At 38.6% G+C, this 23,981-nt stretch overlaps 2 protein-coding genes across 3 annotated transcripts in view; one reads left to right on the top strand and one right to left on the bottom strand.

Moving 5' to 3' along the window:
• The window catches only part of LOC122823802 (thrombospondin-2-like), a 38,244-nt gene that overhangs the window by 8,687 nt on the left and 5,576 nt on the right, over positions 1–23,981 (bottom strand). Inside the window, exons 2-13 of one of the 2 annotated variants that reach the window (XM_044103805.1) lie at positions 7,944–8,170; positions 7,737–7,802; positions 7,498–7,634; positions 5,846–6,037; positions 5,167–5,260; positions 4,922–5,083; positions 3,325–3,501; positions 3,075–3,248; positions 2,615–2,745; positions 812–946; positions 510–728; positions 321–428 (exon numbers count right to left, since the gene is read on the bottom strand). In XM_044103805.1, the coding sequence (XP_043959740.1) occupies positions 321–428; positions 510–728; positions 812–946; positions 2,615–2,745; positions 3,075–3,248; positions 3,325–3,501; positions 4,922–5,083; positions 5,167–5,260; positions 5,846–6,037; positions 7,498–7,634; positions 7,737–7,800 (1,593 nt within the window). In that variant the 5' untranslated portion in view covers positions 7,801–7,802; positions 7,944–8,170. Of the gene's footprint in view, positions 1–320; positions 429–509; positions 729–811; positions 947–2,614; positions 2,746–3,074; positions 3,249–3,324; positions 3,502–4,921; positions 5,084–5,166; positions 5,261–5,845; positions 6,038–7,497; positions 7,635–7,736; positions 7,803–7,943; positions 8,443–23,981 lie in introns of those variants that run through there. The other variant, XM_044103806.1, reaches the window with a different exon arrangement.
• The window catches only part of LOC122823803 (proteasome activator complex subunit 4B-like), a 46,939-nt gene continuing 36,614 nt past the window's right edge, over positions 13,657–23,981 (top strand). Inside the window, exons 1-8 of the mRNA XM_044103807.1 lie at positions 13,657–13,927; positions 15,276–15,416; positions 18,786–18,902; positions 20,634–20,678; positions 20,897–21,046; positions 21,667–21,730; positions 23,658–23,732; positions 23,839–23,961. Of these exons, the coding sequence (XP_043959742.1) occupies positions 13,734–13,927; positions 15,276–15,416; positions 18,786–18,902; positions 20,634–20,678; positions 20,897–21,046; positions 21,667–21,730; positions 23,658–23,732; positions 23,839–23,961 (909 nt within the window). The 5' untranslated portion in view covers positions 13,657–13,733. The remainder of the gene's footprint in view (positions 13,928–15,275; positions 15,417–18,785; positions 18,903–20,633; positions 20,679–20,896; positions 21,047–21,666; positions 21,731–23,657; positions 23,733–23,838; positions 23,962–23,981) is intronic.

Here is a 23,981-nt window from a genome sequence, read left to right on the forward strand (position 1 = left end):
TAAAATATGTGAACAAAACTGAATATTTGAGGGGTGTCATAAATGCTTTTATGCCTATAAACGCCTAGAAAACAAATACATTTTTCGCATATTCTGCCTGTCACAAACAGTGCTAGGTCTTTGTAAATTGGGTGCTTTTTGCTCTGGGTAGAATTTTTTAAACAAACCTAAATATGGGGGAATTTTCCCCTAGGTTTATGCACACTGTCTTGTTTAAATTAAAGTAAACTATGTCAGCACAGTGAGGCGAAATTTACTTGGCAATGCAGTCAAGTCCTGAATGAGAGCAGTTTGCTTGGGAAGCTGCCAAACAGTCTCACCCTCTCATCTAGGATGTTGTCATTGTCATCATCAGGATCACAGGCATCCCCCTGTCCATCCTTGTCAAAGTCTTCTTGTCCAGAATTTGGCAGCATGGGGCAGTTGTCCTGCAGCCAATCAGAACACATCCAGTGATTAAAAAGCATAATTGGTTTTTTTGTTTGTTTGTTTTTTTGGGGTTCTCTCACCTGTTCACAGTGATATGTGGCATTCTGCTTGCAGGGTAGACTCTGATTGGGCCAACCATCCAGATCAGAGTCCTCACCACACACAGAGCCATCGCCAGCAAAGCCAACAGCACACGAGCATTTAAACAAGACCTCTGATGCCAGGCCCAGGTATATGCAGTCAGCAAACTGGTGGCAAGTGTGTGTGTTTTCTTTGCAAGGATTATATGGTTCACACACCTGGAATTGAGAGTCCAAAAGTCTTTGTTGTACATTTGTTGTGGCTAAAGGAAAATAAAAGTAGACTTTAAAATTCCACTTACCTGCCTGGTTCTCTTGGCTTCCTGCAATCCAAGGCCGTACAGCTGGTTGCCTTTGTATCGAGGAGGACAAGGAAGGCAGTAGAATCCAGGATCTGTGTTCACGCATTTTGTAAAACACACCTCATCCACTTCACACTGCAGACACAAAGGTAAAGAGATCATACTCTTGGAACTTTTTTCACTTTTTGTGCCATTTCAATTATAAACTTTAGTATATTTGATCAGAATTTTATTTGACTCACCAACAGTAGTGTATCATTGAATGACTAATGTAAACTGGAAGGTAAATGATATGGTTTTTGAAAAGTGTTTAGAAATAAATATCCAAAAGTATGGCATGCATTCCAATTTAAAGACCAAAGATAAAATGGTGCTCAACAAATTGGCCTTAGAAATAATCTAATTAGTGCATGCCTGGTGTTTTTTTTAATTATTTGTAAAAGATTAAAAATCATGTACCGTTCTTCCACTTAATGTTTATGCACTGCTTTCTGTTTGTCACGTAAAACAACAATAAGACACACAAAAGTTTCTTTCATAATATGTCAAGCTGAGAGACATTTTTAAAACTAATGATCAAGCTGATTTGTGTCATGGTGAGAGTCAAAATGTCTTTAGAACACCTAATTAGAGATGAAAGTTATTTAAGCAAAAACCTTTACCTGCCAATCATTCCTTAAAATTTACAGCCCACATACAATTTCCACATTAAAAAAGGTTAAAATCAAGATGGCAGCATTTTTAAATTCATCATAGCATGCTTTTATTATGCTAACAGGGAAAAAATAGAAAAGACGACTATTCATAAAGTTTCAATACCCCTGGAAATTAGATCTTTCAGAAAACTGTTGCCAAGGTCTCAAACTTTAATTAGCTCGTCAGAGCTGCGTCCGCAGCCGTTGCTATGAAAGATGCAAATGTCAAGGCTCTTTAAATAATCAGAATCCTTTAACCTTGTTTCTTACAGAGAACGTACTTTGAAAAAAAAAAATAAAGAAATCAATGCGCACTATGCCAGAGAATGCAGTGAGAGCTGCAGAAATATATAATGTGATAAAGATTTTAGTAAACTGATAAATTCAGTCTAAGCTGCAGTGGGAAAGATAATGTTTACATTATAATTAAGATTTTTAAGACATTTCAGCAGTTATCTTAGCAGAACGATGTCTTGAGTTTGTGTTGCAGCCAGTAGCACAGAGAAGCTCACTGTGAAATGTTTTTCAATACACGTGACAGTTTAAAGAAATTTACTTCAACATGTCATCAACCTTTTGCTTCCAGAAAAGTACTCTGAAATAAAGATAATCCATGGAACAGGCTGTGAAACTTGAAGAAATGTATATTTTAGAAAAATTTTAGTAAACTAACATGCTCAATGTTAATCTTTGGGTGAAAGTAAGAAGAGCAAAAGAGTTCAGACTTTCCTCAAGATGCTTCCAACTTTTGAGCACAGAGTTTGGGCTTGTGTTACAGCCAGTAGCAAAAGAGAGAGTATTTCTCTTGCAGGTAAAAATGTTGCTTGTTACAATAAGTTTAATAATATGTAAATGGGATACCTCAAAATGCACTCAAAGACTAAAGAAAATGTTTTGGCTGTCAGTGACTCCTGACTGGAACCACTTTGGATCTGCAGACTGTTTTCCTCTAAAGAGCAAAGACCTCAAATTAGGCCAAGAACTCTTTAGGGGATATTACAGAGGGCTGACCAAATATTTTCCTCAGATCACTTACTTTTCTAAATCTAAGTAAAAACCAATTAAAGCTGATTTCATGTCATCTAGTCTGTTGTCTGCCCTGTTTTACCTCATTTTCATCTTCGCAGTCTGTGCCATTCCCCTTTAGACCAACAGGACAATCTCCACATTCCCAAGATCCGTCACTCATCGATGTGCATTTCACCCCAGGAAAACATGGATTTGAAAGCAAACACAGATCTGAAAGAGATTTAAGCAAAGAAAGGATAGTGTTAGTGGAACCTAATATATTCTAAGGTTTTAATTATTTTGTCATTAATGGCATAAAAGCAGAACAAACACCTCAGTATTTTATTTATGCCAATATTAATTAAAAGATGTTTCCCAAAATAAAAAAGGAGTTATTCATTAATTTTGAGGTTTAGTCTGCTTGTGGAATTATATTTGCCTTCACAGTTAAAATGAATATTTATTTATTAGTTTCAAGGACAACCCTTTGAGATGCATCATCTCATTTCCAAGGGCGTCCTTACAAAACATAAAAATCTGCTGCTCGAGGTTTGATTTACCAACAGGGCATGGCTGTTTGTTACATGCTTCGTAATCTGTAGCTTCCCCAGCACAAGGTTTCCCGCCGTTCTGAGGGGCGGGATTCAAACACTCCCGCCGCCGGCTTATAAGGCCTCCACCACAGGAAGTTGAGCATTGCGACCACTCACTCCAGGCTGTCCAGCCTCCTGCAACTACAAACACAAAATCAGAAAATATATAATTTACTTGTAATCCAGGCCTGTTTTGAAATCATGTGTGTGTGCTCACCAGGGCAGACTGTGCTGTTGCATGGTTTTGTCTCTCGAGCGTTTCCCTTACAGCCCTTGGCCCCCTTGGACGGTGGAGGATTATTGCACATACGGACCCGTGTGATGTCGCCTTCACCACATGTGGTTGTGCATGCAGACCAAGGAGACCAGAGGCCCCAGTTCCCATTTGTGCGTCCTGGACATAAAACAATTATACAAATTTAGATAGTAATAACACTGAAATAATTAATCACTTAACTTCCTTGGATCTGATTTGTCTTGGTCAACTTCAGCACATGTAACAAGAAGATTTACCACCAACTTTTATAAAGGTTTCATGCTCTATTTGAATCAAGAGTTAAAGAAAAAAAGGGTTCTGAAGTAGAGATTTAAACAACTCCAAAGGCTCAGTCATACTATTGTCTGTATATGGATCATGAATTATCTAAGATATTTACTGGTCTCTCAGAAAGCCACTAAGTGTCGAATCTACCTGAAGTGTTTATGTCAAAGACCAGTTAGATCACCATCCAAAATGGGAAAACAAGAGTTATAGGCTCGTGTTTTATTGTAACCAGTGGAATTGCTGGACTCTGAACTGTAGTATGTTGATAATGGAGACATGCTTTATTTAGCTTGACATCATCTGCTGTCATCAGTGGGGATGGAAGTGCAAATAAGTCAGAGGCAAAATCAGACAACCCTTTAACCCATGACGTTTTCTGAGAAGATATGTTTTTTGAACCATTAGGTTGTGGTTGTCCAGTGTGGCAGGTTCACCAACGTTTAGGTCTCTCAAGACCAAAAGAGATCTGTAGCAAATATCATTTCTATTTCTGCTGTCTTTCATCTAATAAATATTACATTTGTACAGCAAATGCAGGCTACTGTCAAGACTTTAACCCGAGAACTGCTGGAGGAATGCAGGATGCCCGTAAGTAATAACACCATAGGGGGCAACTCCACTAAAGAAAAAGCATTGTAAGACCAGCAAAGACCAGCCAGAGGGTAGCATCAGGTTCAAGATATCTTGTGAATGCAAGTAAGTCGTAAAATATGAGTTGATTTGGACAGATATCTAATCTTCCCACCAGAAAGATAGAAACAGAATTTAGGACAGATGTTGTGGTGCAGTCCCAAGCAACCAAGAAGGTCCAAACAAGTGAGCTTACTCTCCCTCAGGAAATCAGTGGAAACGCGGTAAACAAATTTAACCGGTGCAAATACAAGGATTTGGCTGCAAAGTGCAGGCAAGCTGGCTGGATCAAATCCCTTCACGTCAGCTATCCAGCTGCTGAGAGCAGTTGCTGTGACTGGGGCAATGCTTCAGAGGGCAAATAAAGACCTGGCAGGCAGGGAATGCTGGGAAGGAAAGTTCCTGATGTTGGTTCAAAAGAATGGATAGTGCATGAGGCATAAAATCCACATAGGGTCAGCTTAAGACAGTGGTAGGGAGAGACTCTGAGTAAGCCACTGTCCAGGAGTAGAACCAGAGTGGGGCAAAAAAATATGTCTCCAGCTGTGAGTTTTGCTGCTGATCTTCTCGATATGAGTGAAATTTCTAAGCAAAGAGTAATTTCGTTTTTGAAGAATAGTTAGGAAGGCTGATGTCCCACCTTTGCGGTCGCACTTCATCAGTGAGCAGCTGCGGGTTTGAAGCGAGGGCCCAGCACAGCCGCTGATGCCGTTGCAGGATCGACCTCGTTGCTGCCCTCCGCGTCCACAGGTGACAGAGCAGTGGGTCCACTCAGACCACGGGGACCAACCGTCTTCATCTTCTTCACAGAGAGAAATCTGCGGTTAAATATTTTTTCACACCAATGGATCCTTGGCAGAAATGAGTGAGTCTAATGCCACTCACCGAGACATACAAGGCAGCATTTTCCATCCACGAAGGATGGACTGATGCAGGAGACTGGGGGACACAGCACCTGCTTACACACCACTTTTCCATCCTGGAACGTGATCAATTTAAATTGGGCGAAAACAGATCAAGTTATTCGATGCAGATGTTTTGATTCGCGCCAGAGGAATGAAATGCAGTCAGGAATAAGCCTGTCTACTCCCTGAACGCATTCTTGATTTAAACTAATGATATTTTCTAAAGAGAAACAGACTCAGGGAACCGGGTGAAGCAATAGGAAAACAAAGACTGGTTCTCCTTGAGATAAATGTAACCACACTGGACACATTTAAAACTTCCCCACTGAGCAAAAGTTGAGGGTTATGTTATGACTTTCCAGATAAAAAGCTTATTTACTTAATTTTTAAGATTGAGACTTAGAGATCGGTATCTTCCGTGTCTAAATGTAGGTGATCTGTTAAAAGCTGGGGAAAAGAGCTTGAAACCTTATTTGTTTTAAATAATTTAATGTAGTTTGAGTTAAACACTTTTGAAAAAAGTGTCAATGCTGATGAAAAATATAGTTTTTTGGTTTGTTTCTTGCTTTTTATTCTGCTTCTGACAAATCCTTCATCCCACCAGAGGCTTGCATTTCACATTTCAGGTTGTCATGACTCCACATTTGCTCAGCACTGACCTGGCAAGCACAGGAGGTGCAGCTGTCAACATCCCAGACATCCCCCTGCTCGTACACTCGTCCATCCTGCATGCACCACACCTCCCCGTCCCTGTCCCTGTCCAAGTAGTTGTCCTCCTCGTCTCCGTCGACTGTGCTGCTGTCGTTACTCAGCTCAGCCAAGGATATTCGCATCCCCTCATTTTCTTTTGACTGACGGGACAAAAAAATTAAATACAAAAAATACTAAGAAAGGAAAATAAGATCAAGGTGTTACAAGATGTTTCCTGGGGTGTTGAACTGGCAAATAGTCTGCCTTGTGGAAATACTACACACCATTTGTACAGCAAATACAAGTCAATATTTTATGATTAGAAGAAAATGTTTTATTTTTTGATTTTCCCTCTGAACCACTATGAAGTTCACCATAAATTATGGTTAGTCAATCTTATGAAAGATGAGCAGCTCTTATGTTAAAGGTCCTTTATTAACATACAGTTTTTTTTAAATGTAATCTCTTAAAGAGAACAGAAATAAAAAATAATTCTGGGGTTTTTTTGCTTATATTTTCAGTCTTTGTCCCAAACCACATCATACAAAAACATCTTGTACAATCTATTTAAGATTTACAATTACAGACAAAAGTAAATACCTACTCTAAAGTACACTAAACTACATTTCTGGATCATTTAATGATCCCTTGATCCTCTTTTCACTATACTTATACACTATACATTCACTTAATTAACAGATAAAAATGGCTATTAAAAAACATTTCAAGTTAAACTGCAAGAATGGCTGAAAACAAAGCAATTATTATTGTTAACCATGTTAATATGTGTATTGAATAATTATTAAAATAACATAAATCCAAAGATAAGTATTAGCAACATTTTTTAAGTTGGTAATTCTAGAAGAATAAAAGATTTTTGTAGAAGTATATACTCTGGTTTCTTTTGTGTTCTAATAAAATTAAGTCTTTAAAGCTATTTTTTTGGAGTACTTTTCCTAAAAGAGATGCACCAGACTCTTTATTTTGATATTGTAAAAAAAAAATTACGGTTTATTGAATAGTTTAATAAAGTTTGTTTACTTTTATAATTTGCAAAAAAAACAAAAAAACAAAACAAAAAAAGTTTAAGTGGCTAAATACAAAAGCATGCATACGGAAGAAGATTAGGGCCACCGAAAAAAAAAAAAAAGAATTTTGAGATTAGAGACAGAATTCTGAGTTTATAGTCAGAATTCTGACTTTAATCTCAGAATTCTTTTTTTTTTTTTTTGGTGGCCATAATCCTCTTCCATACATGTAAGACTTTTCTGCTTTGTTAATAATTTTATAATCCATGTGTCCTTTCCCTTACATTTCATAAGCATGTGCTACTTCTTGCTGCTCTGAAGTCCCACCAAAATAAATTAAAAGTTTGTGGTAGTAATTTACAAGATGTAAAACGGTTCACAGGGTGTGAATACTTCTGCAAAGCATCATTTGAAGAGCAGAGGACCAAAACTAGATCCCTGATGAATCTAATATGTAAAAGAGTCTGCTGGAGAGGAAAATTGTTCTACCTGAACAGTAAAACTAACAGTTCTAATTTAAACTGATAAAATTGTGCAACATAAAAATTTCCAGCAGTTCTCCTACTCTGAGCATCTACTTGTGTGCGTCTTACTACTCGCTCTAGATCTTCTAGCAGGTTGTTAGTCACGATCCGCAGTCCGTGGATCTCGGTGATCAAATCCAGCAGCTCATCGCAAGGATGGTGACACATTTCCGTCGACCCATTGTATACCTTCGCACCATCTACACCTGTAAAACAGTAACTCCTGTTGATACAAATGAACTGGAAAAACTGGACTGGTGCTTGTATTTAAATGCAACTGGGAGTGTAGGTGTGTGTGTGTGGTCTACCTGCACACACAGCCACTGAACACAGGGGAATTAAAAGCCAGGGGAAGTCTCTGAGAGGCCACATTCCTGTTCACAAATGAATCATACTTGTAGCCGCCACGGAAAACGAGATGCATGCATCACTTCAGACATCTTGCATGTCTGCTGCCCGCCAGAAAAAATAAAAACACACCTATGTATATCAAAGAGGAAATGAACCTTGCATACCTGAGTATCCCTTGCAGCTCTGCCTTTTTTCCACAATTGAGTATCGCAGATGGTAGGCTCGTCCCTGCCGGAGCTCCACAGGGGCTGTGATGGAATGCCTGTCTCCTTCCCTTTTTCCTTAAATCCTGCTCTTCTTATGTCCTTCTCACCTTGAGATCCACTCCTTGAAGAACATCAGCGAAAACTAGTTCAGTAATTTGTCGCTGTAGCATCCGGACGGCTGAAACCTGAGTGCAGAACATGTGGACAACTCTGTAGAAACTTTCTGCAGAAACTACCGTGGTTATGTATTTGTTTTAGTGTGCCTGCGTGCGTGTGTGTGTGTGTGTGAGGCACGAGCAGGGGTCGTATATTACTCGTCTGTCTGGCACAGAACTGAGCTGCATATCTCCCAGAAATCTCAGAGAAACCCAGCTGGATGGAGGGAGCTGCGTCTGTGTTGAGCTCTGAATGCAGGTTTCCCAGACACATCATTTACACTCCTCACTCCCCAAACTGCGACTCAAGCCAATCAAAGTTATGCACACGCACACGCACACACACACACACACACACACACACACACACACACACACACGCACGCGCATGCACACGCCAACACATAGAGAGAAGCTGATTGGCTTCAAAAAATTTTCCCATGTTTTTAGTGCAAGAAAACTGGCATCTACAGAAATCATTTGCGAAAACCAAAATGTGTGATGTTGGTATTTTATTGCGTGTGTGCGTGCGTGTGTTTCTGCAGTGTGCCTTGGATCGTTAGGAAAAGACAACCAAGCTGAAGGAGTTCAAAATCATCTTCTTCCCCTGGGATCCCTCTCGCGCTCTGCGTTTGGTCCTCTCCCTGCTGAGTCAAAAAGGCATCATCATCATCCCGAATCAGATTTTCCATTTGTAGACTCCACTTGTGGAATAATGAGCCTCACAGATGTGTGCACGCGCCTGTACCCATACAATCACACAGACGCACACACATATGACAATTTCCAACAAAATCCTCTCCTCCCAGGTACCTAGAAACATCTCAGTACAGGACATCCAGCAACAGGTAACATGTTTCTTCTTGGAGCCGTCTCAACAGACGAGGCTCAGAAAGCAGGTGCTATCTGTGCTCTGGGATAGTAGAAAGAAAAAAGCCCCTAAAGAAAGAAGATCTGAGGGGACATAAAAGATAAAGACTTGGCAAAGCTTAGCATGACATTTTCGGACTGATATATGGCATGAGAGGCACACGCTGTTCTGGGTTTTGTCTGTTTGCAACAGCAAAGCCAAACGGAGTGAATGAACAGTGTAGAGGTTAACCTGAAAAATTCTGATTCAGATTTTTCTACTCGCTTCAGTCATTTTTAATCTTTCCATACACGACACAAAAAAAAAAGACAAAAGCACAGTGCTGGGGAAAAAAAAAACATCATGCAAACACTTGAGGATCCCCTATACAAATTAAGATTATTTTAATCGGAGGTATAATGATAATATTTTTGAAGCTTTCAATCTTTCATTAAAACCTAAGAGAAAATAAAGTAAAATTTGCCCAGTTTGTGGATTTTGGGTTCTCTGGTTATTCTGTGAGTTTATGTGCGTATCTGATGTTGGGATCAAAACAGAAACTTCACCTTGCACCTCTTGAAAAAGTCCACTGTGTACTTCTCTAATTATCCAGCTGGAAACCTTTTTTCTGTGTGTGCTGATGTGTGATATTTGCTTCAAGCTGCAACAGCTGACAAACGCACAATTCATTCATACGTAACAGCTGATGAGAAGAGATGTTTTTTAAACTTGAACTTATTAGAATATGCATTTTTATATAGATTGAATCCAGGGTTTTTTTTTTTACATTTTATAATTTTGGTTTTAAATTGCGCTAAGACTTTTAAGATGTTATGTTGTGCCTTGCAACAAGACTCACCACGCTGCCCCATGTTTAGATTAGATTAACTATTTCTCAATAAATAGTGTGTTGCTAGAAAATATAATTATTTATCTTTAAGAAAGCAATATGTCAGTTTTAATATATTTGGTTATGAATATTGATCACATAAGTGAAATCTTTATAAATATAACTGTTAACTAAAAGGTGCAATAAAAGCTTCAGATAAAGTTCATGTTACTGAGAAGCAATAAGACCTATCTGATAGACGAAAAAATATATTTGGTACTGACAGGAAGCCAGAATTACAGAAATGTGATCACAAATTTTCTACCAGTCAAAATTTGTGGCTGCATTTTGTACAAGTTGTAAGCAGGTTTGAACATTAACTAATTACAAATTGAAGCCCTAAAGTCTCCTCAGCGAGATAAGTGTTGACACATGATATCCACTTGATTCTTAACAGCATGATTTCATTTTAGTTGCCTTTGAAATTTAGGTAATCCAGGGTCGTAAATTTCCTGATGTCAGCCAGGCAGTCAAGGAAAGGCAAGGGTTAAGGAAAGGCAGTTAATAGCCGGTGTGCCACAGAGGAAAATAAACCTGGTAGTCGTCTGCATAAAAAAGAGAGAAAATGCACCAAGTAGCAGCAGGTACACAGGAATCCAATAGCGCATATTATTGACTCTTCAATGACTCCAAGACTTCCCAAACTTACCCTGTTTTTCTCTACTTTAAATCTATAACAAAACAAAAGTGAAGCAAGTTTTAATCAGGATCTTTTGCTTTCAGGCTTTTGGATTTAAATCCCTTTGCTTTTGGCAGCAGCAGAAATTTGGAAATCAAGAGGCACCCAGACTTACGCATTCCGCTGTCATCCTGCTAAAGCAATGAGAGGACTTCTCATGGGAGTCAGTCAGAGTTGGATAATCCACGTACTTAAAAAAAATAGAACTAAAGCAATTGCCTCATTTCTCTAAAAACAACTGAAAGGGGTTTTCCACCATACTCTAAGCTGCCTTGGTGAGCAGACACACTTATCCTTCAATTGCCACATAGCTATAAACTTGTAGTGGTTGGAGAATTGAATGAGCTTAAAGTAAATTGCTATTCACATAGAACAGTGCACAATGGAGCAAGGAGGGATGAGGTTGGCAACAGTAGTGCCAGAAGAAAGTGTTGCCCTTTAGTCATGTACACAGGCAGACAGGCAGGCAGCGCTCATCTCAGTTTATCTCAGTTACAGTGGGTTACTGGGTCAGTAGAACAGGAGAGGGCATTAATCCAGTTATCAGATCATCCCAATACATTGAGGATTAGCTTTCTATGTTGCTGCTGGGCTCTGTAGTCCTGAATGGTGCATTCTGGGACTTCTAGTAGGCATTTACTTTAGTTTTTCAGCTTTTTGGCTTACAAGCGTCTCGTGATCTGGACTGTCACTAGTTAAAGTGTGTAAACACCAGTAATAAGCCAATTAAACAAGGGTACAATGACAACACAATCGTGTCATTGAACCTTTTCTTCTTTTACTACTGTTTACATTTTATGTGAGTTTATTGGATTACGCTTTCTGCAATGACTGATAGAGATATTTGACTACTACAGACCATCCTTTGGAACCCTGCGGTGTACCTATACTGGTATATTTTTCTCACTGAAATTAAAGACACTAAGGTTAAAATTTTGTCATCAAGTTGCATAATTGTGTGGGGTTTTTTAAAAGAAGCTTAAAAATGATCTGAATTTATCTATAAACAATTGGGTAATATTTTCACAAATGCAGTGGTTTGCAAAAATATTAACAACTTTGACCATTTTAAAATTTTGTCAAGATAGAAAAACAAATTTCAACATATCGTATTGAAATTAAATACTTTACGCTGCAGATTTCAGGACATGTCTGTAAATTGAAAGGAAGATAGTTTCTCATATTTTTGCAAATATGACAGTTGTGGCATGAAAAGATTTTATTTGGGGGAAGTAGACTAAAGAATGATGAACATGCCACACTTTTCAGACTTTTATTTGTAAAAAAAAAAAAAAAAAAAAAGAAAGAAAAAAGTCAGCCATGTATCATTTTTGTTCCCCTATGCTACTAAACTTAAAATTCAGATAAAATACATTGAAGTTTCTGATTGTAACATTAAAAAATTATGAAAAGTTAAAGGAGTATTCTCAGATTTGCAAGCACAGATGTTTTCCCAGTAGTACTGGTTCAAGAAAATAAAACAAAAGTGCAAAACACACAGTTTATTACCACAACCTTTGCTCAGTTTTATGCATATAGCTGGCCACTGTCAGAGTCAGAATTCCCACCTGACCGGGGAAATTCCAGTGGATCTTTACGACTTGGAGCATGGAAATTTTGACTTCTGAGTACAAAAGCCATGTACCATATTTCCTCAAACACTAATGAATCAGTGTTACATAGTAGCTGATAACTATGTAATAAAATCAGATCTTTAACAGAACATATCTTTTATGGTGATCCTAAAATTTGTGCTTTCCATAATTGTTTGACTTGAATCTGAGCTAAAGATTAGCGGATAATGAAGAGGCCTTCAAACCCCAAAGATTAGGAAATCTGTACCAGGGAAAAATTGTGAACATGCGTAAAGCAGAAGTAAAACTTTGATGGGTTTGATTGGTGCAATGCCAAGAAAGATAAAAAAACAAACAAAAAAAACATTAAATATTGTGTGCATTAATAATGCTCAGCATGCCATTTTGAAAATAAAAGTTAATATAGATAGATATATTTATTTCTTTGCTCTTTTTATTTTTTTTAATCTTTTGCAAGATGTCAATCTAATTTCTGTCAAGTTGTGTTTTAGTTGGATCCAAAGGTAGGTATGACAGGAGGCAGGAGGTGAATAGAAGAATTTTTAATAATAAACAAGAAGTAGAAATAGCAAAGGGAGTCCCAGGATAACAAGATGTGGAATGACGGCAGGAAGCAGGCAAAAAAAAAGAAGAGAGAATAACAGGAGAAACCAACTATACTGAATATACACTGAAAAAAAGAGTAGAGGATGACATTTGAAGCAAGTGAGAAAATCGAGTTATTGGGAACAGCTGTGAACGGGAACAAAACGGCACGCTAAGGGAAGGCGAATACTAAACAGAGGAGGGAAAGAATAACACTGATTGTTAAGGAGAACAAAATCCAAAAGTACAAATAACAAAACAAAAGGATAAACTAAATAAAGAAAGGACCTGATATAACTCTTTAAGAGTAAATGACCTGGAGAGAAATAATAGAAAAACACAGACGTAAACTACAACCAAAAACTCTAAACACCCAAGGATCATAAAAATTTCCTGTATAAATTAGTTTTAAATCTAAATTAACCAAAGATACGAGTGACTTTGGATTTAACTGTAAATGTTGGCAGGTTTCTTTTTGTTGGTTTTTTTTTTCAAATTGAAAGATCAACCTGTGATTTTTTTTTTACCATAGAGTGACTGACACCACTTTGCTCCTTGTCAGTGCCCTCTACGTTAGAATTAAACATTCACGCCCACGGCTAAACATTAAACACTTCTTATATCAAAGACCCCACCTTATAATTGGTCTAAGCAGCTCAGACATCAAAGCTTGTCTTTGAGACTATGGCAGAGTTTATTAAAAAAGGAAAGAGTCATATTCCCACGGACCCTTTGTGAGGAGAAGTGTGTGATATGTGTGAGAGAGGTGACACCGCGGTCTGACACTGCATAACTGAGAGAAACAGGCCCAGCTCAGGGCTTTGGCCAGCTCAATTAGCGTGACATACTTTCCTCCGGGCTAATGGACACAGCGGATTATGCCCTCTAACTTCCGCCGCGCTCTTTCCAGAAGGTGCGACATTAACCAGACGCGCGATTTTCCTTAAGAGCCCCTTCAAGAGCCAACACTACAGCGACCCGAGCCACGGTGGGACATGACTGTGGATGGGGGTGTGGAGGGGTTTATTCCCCAGAAGGAGATTGTTTATAACGGCCTGTTGCCTTACTGTGACCGCTTGGACCGGGAGGCCGCGGAGCTGCTGGCGGAGATCAAAGCCAACCTGAGCAGGGCGGTTCTCCTCAGGGAGCTGTGGCCCGGAGTCGCGTTCTGGTCCAGGAAACTCTTCTCGTGAGTGTCCACGCAGTGATTTGCTTGTTTTGGAGAACTAATACCATAATTAGTGACCGACAATTCTTTACAACTTAAAACTTTTGGTAAAAACCCGTGGTGCGATTCAGTTGTTTGGAAGTCCAGAAGTGCCACAATTTAATAAATAGATGGTTAAAGACAGCTGTATTGTGTCATGCATTAATTAAAAATAATAATAATAATAAAAAATAATGAATGAATATTTAAAAATCAAATTATACAAGCATGCCATTTGTTTTATTGACCAAAAAATAACAACTTCATAGTGCTGCACATCAACATTACCCATTAATGTAATACAGTGGAAGTCCAAAAGGCCACAGTTAAATGAACATCAATTATTAAATCATGAATTATTCTGTGAAAAATTAATATTAAATTGGTAAAAATTAAATACTTCATTATGAAAATAGGTCATTAACACAAAAAATATTTTTGAATATTTCATGTTACCTGAGGCAGCGCATCATAAATTTATGTTTTCTGTCAACCCTACCATCAGTCTTGAAATGCCACAATTCAACAAGCATAATTAATTAAATTGTTACATTAATATGAACAATATAAACTACTAAAAAAGCAACTTATTAAATATTCAATTCAACAAATATGTAATTAATTTATATAAAATTGTAAACTGCTCAGATTTGAACTATTTTATGATCATGTGATGTAGAGTATCACAAATTTTTTTTTTTCCTGTCAGTCTTATTCATCAAGGTCATTCTGTGGAAGTTTGAAAGTGCCTACATTCAACAAACATTGATAATTAAAGACATATGTCAACAGTTAATATAAATGGATGACAATGATAATAAATTATTTATTCATATTCAATTACACAGATATGTAATTAATTAATATGAAATTGCAAACACTGGTTTTGGTCTGAAGTTCACAGTAACGTTATTATTATTTCATTGCTCCCTGCTGTAAATAAATTGTAAAATATTTTATGAAGTATTGGAATAATGTTTGATTTTAAGATATATGTGTGTATGGAGGTTCAAAAGTGCCAAATTGAGATATAAATAAATTATTCATGTCTTTGCTGTAAGATATGATTACAAATACTTACCTAAATCATATAATCATTATGCATTATTACTATACGGGTTGACCATTCAGGTGTTTTTCGACAAGTCATTGGGGCAGTTTATGTCATGTTGTGATGCAGAGTATTATTTTGTCAGAGAGGGATCATGTATTGTTCTGGCTCTGTGGGCCAAAGCAGCTCTTTCTGCAGCTGACCTGTTTAATGCAGGTCAGCTACATTAAACAGGAAGTGACTAACTGCTCTCTGACCGCTGTCTCTTCCCCACTCCAGTTTCCTGAAGCTCTATGGCCGGAGGTTCAGCAAAGAGGACCACATTCTCTTCATCAATCTACTCTATGAGTTGGTCACGCTGCCGAACCTGGAGCCCCACATGATGTGCAGCTATGCCAGACTGCTCATTCAGCTTCTCAAGTGGGTGTGGAAACCAAGCATGCACGTGCATTATACAATGCTTCTCTGTTGAATCCTTGTGCTGAAATGGCCTTGGGGTTGCTTGAAGAGGAGTTGCAGCTTTATTGAACGAACAGTACAACAACAAAATAACTGCAAGCTCTGCTAAAACACAAGACAATTTGACCCTAGTAAGCTGAACTTTCTAGGATGAGCCTCTCCCTTTAGCCTTCCTGTTGCTTTAATGAGATCACAGAGCAGCCCTGTTTGTAAATATCACTGTGCTAATAGTGGCATACCGCCGGTTATCACATGACACGTTAAAGTGGATTTCTTTCCTGCTGCTGTGCCATTTGGAGGCCATCCAGTTGTTGCTTTTAGCACTCTGGAGAGTTGAGAAAGAAGGATCAATAAATGCTCTGTAAGGTGCATTCAGAGCGAGGACATCTGCACAAAGGCAGCGCAGTCAGAAAGACGTTCAAGCTGGATCCTAATCAATAAAATCACAAGGATTTGATAAAGAGTTACACTGTAGTGCTTAAAAAGCAATAAATCACAAAAAACACCTCTATTGAAGTATACACATTGGTTGATAAATTGTGTTAATATTCCAGGGCCCCAGACATGAAAATTTGTCATACCCGCATTACTGAACACATTCTTTTCACGTAGTTAACATCAAGCATCAATTATAGATACATTCAATATATTTTCACTTTATTTTAATTTTGAGATGACTGGTAATGAGTCTCTTGTGATTTTTTAATGTCGTTACTCACAAAGTTGACTTGCACAGTTTGAAAACTATATATATATATATATATATATATATATATATATATGTATATGTATGTATATGCAGAAACTGTTCAGGTTTTTCCTTATTGTGCTGATCCTAAACATCTGTGCAATATGCAGACAAGTCTTGCCTTTGCAATTCACCTACAGAACATTTTTGTAAAATTCAAGTGCATGATTGCATAATAAATTATTTGATTTGCATTGGACTTTACAAATTTTGGTTAAATAAACATTGCTACTTAGTGAGATTACACTGTAACCAACAGCTTATCTTATTTGGATTTTATATTATTGATCAACTCTCACTAAAGCACATTTGTGGAAGAGAAGTGAAATTACACAAAGCTATCAATGTGTTATGTGCATTTGCATTGTATGCTGCCCCAATTAGTCAATAGGTGGTGGAGTCTCTTCCAGTTTTGCACATCTACAAACTGGGAATTGTTTTCCCATTTTTCTTCTCATTTACTATTGGATTAGGCCTACACTTTGACTAGACCATTAAAACACATGAAAATGTTTCATTCTAAATCATTCCATTTCACCCAGTTCTGAGAGTTTGCACCGTCTGACAGGTTTTCTTCCTGTCTTGTCTTGAAATTGGTTAAATTAATCTTCTCATTAGCTCTGATAAACTGATTTTTCTACTTGAGTCATGAATCCTGCAGCTCCTCCAGAGTTAGCGTGCATCTTTTTGCTGTCTTTGTGTTCCTTGGTCTTCATGATGCCGTTTGTTCATTAATGTTTTTTGACAAACCTCTGAAACCTTCACAGAAGCATTTATTACTGAAATTAGATTACATTCATATTTACAAGTTATGGGATTAATTACAAGATTTTGTTTGTAAAACATATGAAAACCTTGAGAAATCCTTCCACTTAGGAATTTGGCACTACTTATTTAAAATCTCAATAAAATACATAGAAGTTTGTGTCTATAATGTGACAAAATGGTAAAAAGTTTAAGGGAGATGAATAGTTTTGTAAGGCGCTGTAGCTGTTCAAAGCGGTTACAGTGGTGGTTAGTTCATAATGATGCGGGTAAGTCCATTTCCCAAGCAGTTCCTCTAGAGGATCATAAAATAAATCGTGTGGCTCAAGTCGTGATTAATGAGTGGGGCTTTTGGTTTTTGTGGTTAAAACTTGGAAAAATTAGATTTTACTGTGTCTCAAATAGAAATCAGGACAAAGTCACTGTTAGAAGGAACATATCTCCAGTGACAAATCTGAACAGCTTTTTTTACACTCTGCAGCAACCGAAGGAGTAGAATATGCAGTGAGTAGGCGATATGTTCGCGAGCTTAAATACATTTCCTCACGCTCAGAAGCATTCATTGTGAGCAAGGAATCTTGGCTCTGCAGTAAATTTATCACTGTTTAGGCGCTGGCCTATTTGTGTTTCTCTTTGTTTGTGTCTCCTGGATCAGACCCGTCATTCCCCCAGTGACAGGCGAATAGTTTCCGAGGCATTTGTCACTTGCTATTAGTCTTCAAGTGCATTTCTGTGATTTTTGCATCCATCACAAAACCAGGTCTTTATGTTGACATCAGATGTCTTTTTGTTTTTTGGATGAAAAGAGAAAGATCTGGGTTAATAGTGTATCAAGCTTCAGTTCTCACAGCCAAGTGTTGAACTTGATTCTTAACAGCGAACATCAGGTCTGCAGAGTCTCTTTGTGTCGTACTTTATGATTTCACGGCCAACTTTGCAGATTGTCTCCTCTTGAAATCTCCCCAGTGAGAGCCTGTTCCTTCGCCGATAAACAAATAAGAACAAAAGGACTTTCTGTTGAAGTGAAGGGATTCGGCACGCGTCTGTTAGGTGTAATCCTATAAAATTGGTGATTTAATGAAGAATTGAGCAACTTAGTGTGAAGAAAGCGTGGAAGTTCTCAGGGGGATTTTAAAAAAATATACTTCATTTTAAAAGCTTCTGAGGTGCTCAGCAGTGGAGCATAAATTTTTATTTATTTTTTTCTCTCCCCTCCAGGGGATCTATTGTGGGCTCTAGCGTCCCTTATTTGAAAGTAGGCTGACAGGAAATGGGGGAAGACATGCAGTGAATGTCGACGGGTCCGGGAATCAAACCCGCGACGGCCGCGTCGAGGACTCAAGGCCTCCAAACGTGGGTCGCGCTATCCCTTACGCCACCACAGCACGCCCAGTGAAGCATCATTTTGTGGGAAATCTAAAACGTTAAGTGGGTGTTTGAGAAACTAAAAGGAGCAGAGAAAAGGATAATGTTACTTTGCATTAAGGTTTTAAACATGCCTCCTTTTTTGAAACCACTAACAGGCGATTATTGCAGACCTCTCCTGTGAAGCTGCTAAAGCCTGCAGCTGTCTGTCCAGTTATGCTTTAATAGCTACATAGAATCACCGCATCATGTTGGTGGACATGTTCCTAAGTTGGCAGCCGTGGTGTTGTGAAAGGATGACTCACTCTCCCCTGATGGACACCCTGTAGTGTCCCACCTCGTCACAACATTTTCACAAACAGGAGGCTTTTCACAGCTTTAAATATCTGAGAACCTGCCAGCATTTGCACACAGGCGGGCCAGCTGAGGTCTGACTTGTTTTTTCCAAACAGGAAGAAGGAGTTGCTGTCAAGAGATGACCTTCAGCTACCATGGAGGCCCCTCTACGAGCTGTACGAGAGACTCATCTATTCCAAAACGGAGCACCTGGGTCTCGTCTGGTTCCCAAAGTATGTACCTTTACCTTCACATCGCATCAGTCTCTCACTGCTGCAAACCACCCAAATATACACTGGGGTTTTTTTGTGTTTTTTTTTGTCAAATCTCTTGTGTTTTGAAAAAAATTGTGCAATAAAGTTAGATAAATGGTTATTTTTCAACCAGCTGTAGAGCACTTTCATACAGATGAGTGTCATACAAGTGCTTTACAGAGGTTAAAGGGAAATGGACAGACATGAAAACACATGGGAAATTCATAATAAGTAGTGAATCAAATACAGAAAAAGAAAAACAGCTAAAATGAAAATCAACAGTTTTACATAATAAAAACCAAATTACAATATGTAGTTATTATAGACATTTTTAATAAGTTATAAAAAAACCCCACTAAAGTTCAAAAAGGATAAGTATTGGCCAAGAATTTGACAAATCTGCCCTGTGTGGAAGAGAACGAGGAAGAAACTAATTTTAAAGTTGTACTGAAGCCACGCTGAAGTGACAGCAAAATTATCTACAGACTCTCCATCTGGTCTCACTGGGCTAGATCTACCGTCTTAGAAGCATGATTAAAAGTTTTAGATCTAGATCAGGGGAGTCAAGCTCATTTTCACCTTGAACATTCACATCAAGATTATGAATGTCCTCAAAGGGCTGGCTGTGCTGTGCCACAATTTATAACATACTCCCAAAACCCCTTATGTTAATAAACAGCTGTGTCTGCATTTGATAAGTACTTCTTAAAATTAAATATTATTTAATATCTTGGTTTTAGCAATTTGTTTGCAATCAAAATCACTAATTCAGAAATATTTGTAAGTAATTTAGCAATATTTCTGCTTCTGTAATGTGACTTGTCATTTTGATGACATAAAACAAGGTTGAGTATGGAAAATACTGCCACCTGCAGGTGGGAGTTAACGTCACTTAAACTTGATGGTTTTGACAATTTTTGTGGAAAATTTGCAATGAACTTACAATTATGCGTGAGCGTGAAAAAATGCAGAGGTCTGTTTATTTTGTTGTAATTTCTTCACTCGCAACAGAGTTGAGGGACTAATTAATGTAATTTGGCAGTAAACGTTGATTTGATTCATTAAATAAAAGTTATGCGTAAAACTGTTGAAGGTCTTATTTTGAAGAAATAAGACCTTCAAGGCCAGATAAAAATGTGGCCCTCCATTTTTATCTGGAGGGCCACATAAAAATGTAACGCGACACCCAAAGGTGTTAGAGACATTTCCCAATAGACTTGTAGCTGTTTATTTGTGGAAAAAAACTGAAAGCTATGTAACATTTTCCTCTGAGCTATGTAACAATTATACTCTGATTTATGTTGGTCCATTATCCAATCTCAACAAAAACACTACCAACTGTTTTCAAAGTCTGCAAAAAAACAAACCACCAAAAAAAAAAAAAACGACTCTTTTGCACTGTATTTTAGAGAGGGGTTGCACAGTGGAGCAGCTGTTGCATTGCAGCGAAAAGGTCCTAGGTTCAAATCCCAGCTTGGGGTTTTTCTACATAGAGTTTGCTCGTTCTCCGTCTGGGTGTGTGGGTTCTCTCCAGGTATTCCAACATCCTCCCAGAAACATGACTATGAGTTTAATTATCCTCCATTTCCCCATTTGTGACTTTTTATGAACTAAAATTCTGAATATTCTGTAGTTTTTGCACAAGTCTTTTTTTTGTGTGTGACATAAGAGGAAGAGCACATGCTCATCCATCTCTTTGTTTGCTTACAGCTCAGTGGACCACATATTGAAGGCTTTGATCAAAAGCTGCAGACTGTAAGTCTCATCCTCTCTCTGATCATATAATCTGTGAAAGCAAAGAATGTTTTCCTTTGATCTTTACTCGAGCTGTGTCCTCCAGATCAATGTGTTTACTCGTATCTTTGCACGTTCGCATTTATTTATGGCCACAGCCTTATTTGTTCTGTGCGTGTATGCTTACCGGAGTTTCTCTGTTGTTATTACATAAATATGTACGTTTTTGTTGCTCCCAGGTATTTCCCAGCATCCTCAACCAAGGAGATGCTGGATGAGTGGCGCCCCCTGCTGTGCGTGTTTGACGTGGTCATGCAGAAAGCAATCAGCAACATGGAGCTCTTTCTGCCCACCATCATGCCCCCGGAGGAACACAGCCAGGGCTTCCAGTGAGTTGGACCAGCCGGAATGGTTCTGTTTGGAAACGGGATCACACGTTGAGGACTGAGCGTCCTGAGCCAGAGTTAGCTCGCAGGATTTCGAAAGTTTACCAAGAGATTTGCCTGCAGAAACTGAAAAATATGTAGTTGAAGCTTCTGAGTTGCTTTAAAATGCAGCACTTTAGCAACCGCATAATCAGGCTCTGGAAGGATTTAATCCGATGCAGTTAAAATTGAAACAGTTTTTGTTTTGCTAATGTGTTGCATTTTGTGGAAAAAAATCTCTGCTCCTACCCTTCATTCTGTGATCGTTTTGGTATTCCAGCTGTCAAGCCTTTTCAAGGCTTCTCAGTACGTTCCACGGGGGTTTTTTTGTAAGCGATTTGTCTGGATTTACTCTTGGATCCATAAGCAGTTTCTGCACAGTTTCCACAATACATCATCTTTAATGCTCTCTTTTTTTTCCATTTTCATTTTGTTGCTCTCCCTCCTCCAGAATACACAGAGGAGAAAATGAGTTCATGTTTAGGGGAAATTGCAGATAAATGAGAGGAATTCACCCTCAGGTGTGTCTCATTAAATTTTAATCTGAAAAGTTATTTCTCTGAGTGTGTGTTTGTGTTTTTTAGGTTGTGGTTTGATGAGTTAATGAATCTGTGGATGTCGTTGCAAAATCAGCCGAGCTGGGAAGGGGTGAGTACACACTCGCAGAGCTTCAGATTGATTCAGGTCCTCTACGCACACACACACACAGACACGCAAAGCTTTGGAAAAGAACTGATACCCTTTGAACTCTTTTTTTGATTTTGTCAACGACAAAAATACACTTTTAAGTGATGAACTAACAGAGAGCTGTGCAGAATTGTAGAATGACATGATAGGGTTTCAAGATTTTCAAAATTTTTGCAAAGTTAAATCTGTGTTGCATGTATTTGTGCTCAGCCCAATAAGAGGGAAGGTTGCTTTTGTTTGCTTCGATATTTAGCAGCCGATTGAGCTGTCAGTTAATTAACATTTTCCTGCATTAACTTGTACTGCAGAGGAAGAGAGCGATGCGGTATTCGGTGCTTTACAGCAGGGGAGCACATCTCAACAGGAGCGCGCAGACCAACAGAGCACGCATCAGTGAAGCTAACATTTAAACATTTAGCATTAGCTTGGGTCACCCAGGAGATTTGGTACCTCACTGTTGCAGATGCCGGAGCATTACTGACCTTTTTTAAGTTGATCTCAAATACCCGTGTTGTAGTGTAGCGTCTGTGCAATTAGCATCTGGCATCGTTGCGCATTTCGTTTTTCCCCATACGTCTGCCTCATGAAGGAAGTACCTCTGAACAGCGCAGTTGTGTTTACTTTGTGTTAAAGAGGACTGGATGTTTTGGGGGGGTTTTCTGGCTCCACTCACAATGTTAGAGTTTGAAATCTCCAGCAGCAGCTCACTGGGGAGGGGCAAAGTTAATTACTGTCAGAGGAAATGCGGCAATTTGAACAAACATGAACGGGTCAGTTTGTGTAGATTTGGATGCAAATCTATGCAAACTTTAAAACATTCATATTCTTAGTTTCAAGCCTGAATCACTAAAATCTAGTTGTTTGCAGAACCATTTGTTTCATTTGCTGAAGCAAGTCTAACGAGGTGAATGTAGTGACTAAATTGTTTGCTCATTCTTCTTTACAAAACAGTTCAAGCCCCATCAGATTCAGCAGAGAGCATCTGTGCACAGCATGATACTGCCACTACCGTGTTTTGCCATAGGGATGAGACTTTATGGTGTTAGATTTCTGTCACAAATTTGGCTTAGCATCCAGTTCAAAAAGTTCAGTATTAATATTAGAAAACCACACAATTCCACTTGTATCAAACTGCAAGCAGGACATCTTATGGCTTTTTTTTTCAATTGATTTTCTCATCCAGTCTTTCATAAAAGAACCAAAATTTGTGGGGTGCAATGTTTTCTGAACAGTTCTTTATGGGTTTGCTGATGCAATTCAATGCACAGGATTTTATTCAGGGGTATCAGAGCAAAGAAGGTAAAGTTCAAATGGACCACATATCTTTTGCATGATAAATAATAATAAAGCTAAATGTCGTTTTCCTTCTACCTCTTCTAAGACACTGTGAAATTTGTTGTTTTGGGGTGACAAAATGTGGAGTATGAAAACGTTAGTAAGGTACCGTGTTCCTTTGGATTTGAAGGAGAATTCCTGATGTCAGAGCAAATTTATGCTATCATGAAAGCAACAAAACTTTTTTACCTCTAACGGATTTTTAAAATGTTTTAAATATACTGAGCAAGGGATCAACCCGGCTTCCATTTTCCCAAAGATGGATGGAGTAATTTGGAATGACACGGCTTCTCTGTTCCCTGATTGCGATGATTGAAGTGTTGTTGCTGGTTTCCACTCAGCGTGCAGATAAGATTTTCCATTTGTGCCTCCGCTCTGCCTTTATCCAGCCTCCAGGCCCTCAGCGGCCTGGCTGAGCGCACGTCCTCCCCTCCCTCTTGAACATCTCTCCAATTTTTCAGGGGCTATATTTAATTCTTGAAATGGCAAACTTCACTTCTGGGAATTTTGCTATAGACTCGGCAGTCACTGTTTTCCTGATGTTGTCTTGTAGCACCTAGTGAACCTGTTTGCTCGGCTTGCCAATGATAACATCGGCTACGTGGACTGGACTCCTTATATTCCCACAGTGAGTCATTAGCAGAATTATGTGGATATACATGTGTTCCTGTTAATGTGTTTTACCAGGGGCCGCTGTGAGTGGAAAGGGAAACTCTGTTGTTTTGTGTGTGCAGATCTTTACAAGAATCTTGCGAAGTTTAAACCTTCCAGTTGGGGTCAGTCAGATGGTGGCACCGAGATATCTCATCAACTCCTACGACATTGGATACTTAGTTTTATGGATCACGGCACTGCTGGTAGACACTAGTGAAGATTT

This window comes from Gambusia affinis, linkage group LG20, assembly GCF_019740435.1.
Source record: "Gambusia affinis linkage group LG20, SWU_Gaff_1.0, whole genome shotgun sequence".
Taxonomy (NCBI): domain Eukaryota; kingdom Metazoa; phylum Chordata; class Actinopteri; order Cyprinodontiformes; family Poeciliidae; genus Gambusia; species Gambusia affinis.